This window comes from Propithecus coquereli, unplaced genomic scaffold, assembly GCF_000956105.1.
Source record: "Propithecus coquereli isolate 6110/MARCELLA unplaced genomic scaffold, Pcoq_1.0 Scaffold3, whole genome shotgun sequence".
Taxonomy (NCBI): Eukaryota; Metazoa; Chordata; class Mammalia; order Primates; family Indriidae; genus Propithecus; species Propithecus coquereli.
The window spans coordinates 19639669-19641061 of NW_012148618.1; the positions used below are offsets into that span (position 1 = coordinate 19639669).

The 1393-nt window shown below is 37.8% G+C and overlaps 1 protein-coding gene across 1 annotated transcript in view; it reads right to left on the reverse strand.

Moving 5' to 3' along the window:
* Positions 1-1393, reverse strand: part of SECISBP2L (SECIS binding protein 2-like) — a 66390-nt gene that overhangs the window by 15347 nt on the left and 49650 nt on the right. Inside the window, exon 15 of the mRNA XM_012649147.1 lies at positions 15-234. Coding sequence (XP_012504601.1) covers positions 15-234 — 220 coding nt within the window. The remainder of the gene's footprint in view (positions 1-14; positions 235-1393) is intronic.

Genomic DNA, 1393 nt, shown 5'->3' on the forward strand with positions numbered 1-1393 from the left:
ATTTAGTAACTTACCATATTCCTTCTCATTCACTTCGGAGATGGGTTCGGAAATAACACTGCAGAAGGAAATGGCACTTGCCGCAGAGGGATTCCGAGAATGGCCCATGTGGTGCGGCACCTTTTTCACATTCTTTAAAGCCTCCTCGGCCTGCTCTTGTTCCATTGCTGCAACCATGTCTTTATACGCCTTTCTGGCTTCCTCCGTGAGTTCTACTAACTTATTAAACAGGCTCTAAAAAGAAAGAGAGATTTGATTAGTCTATGCTTTGTTACACTTTTTATTCCTATTACTGGCAATACATACATATCTCTACTGTTTGCTTCAGGGGCAGCTATGCTTCAGTCAGGACAAAATCCAAGTTGTATCCAAACCATAGAATCTTATAAGATAATCTATAACTTACATGTGTTGTTTATTTAATTCTCAAAAGTCTGAGGGAATTTCTTGATTCTAACACTAGCCACTAAACGTGACATATTAAAAGTTCTTGCAAAGTTTATCGATTCGACAACTGCACTCTCCTTTAGTGTCTGGCACTAGAGAGGGTATAAAGACGACTGGAACACCAACTCTGTTTTCAAGGAACCTTCTATGTGACCACAAGGAGAAGAAAGGAGACGGCTATAATTCAAGACATAATACCTTAAATGCCTTGAGAGGTATAAAGTGTCAACAGCTTTTAAATACGACATCAAATCTAAACTGCTGGGCATCACTGAGGAATTCATGAAGGAAGATGACACCTGATATAAGTCTTGAAAAGGGTATAGTTCTGAGGGGTGAAGATAGGGCATTCTTAGCTAAACATGCAAAACCATAAATAATGGTATAAACATAAGAAAAGTACAAGACTTATTTGGGGAGCAGTGAATGATCTTATTTGGGTTACAATATAAGAGAAAGGGCATATGCAGCATGATGTCCAGGGATGTAGAAGATGGCAGTAAAGGAATTAAAAGTTCCCTGTAATGTTCACTTGCTGGAAGAACTTCAAGACCACCAAAAGGAAGTCAGTGATGGTTTGGAGAGCTAAGACCTTGAAGGTGATGAAAATATAACACAAGATAGACAAGAAGCATGGATATTAAGCCAAACGTAAATTATAAAAGCAGAATATAGAGACTGGAAGTAAAATGTGGAGCTAAGTAACCAGAAGTTCCTCTATCAGTGAAACAAAAAATTAACACGAATGAAATAAATAATTTCAGTGAAACGGGGGCAGTAAGCATACTCGTGTTTAATAAAATGGCAAAATTCACATTAATGTTGTACTTCAATTACTATGATACATAACAATGGTCCAAAGAAAATTTAAGTTTCCACAGCCACCAAAGGACTTCACAACAATACTTTCAGTGGCTCCTAGGTCATCATTCAACAACATTCCCCT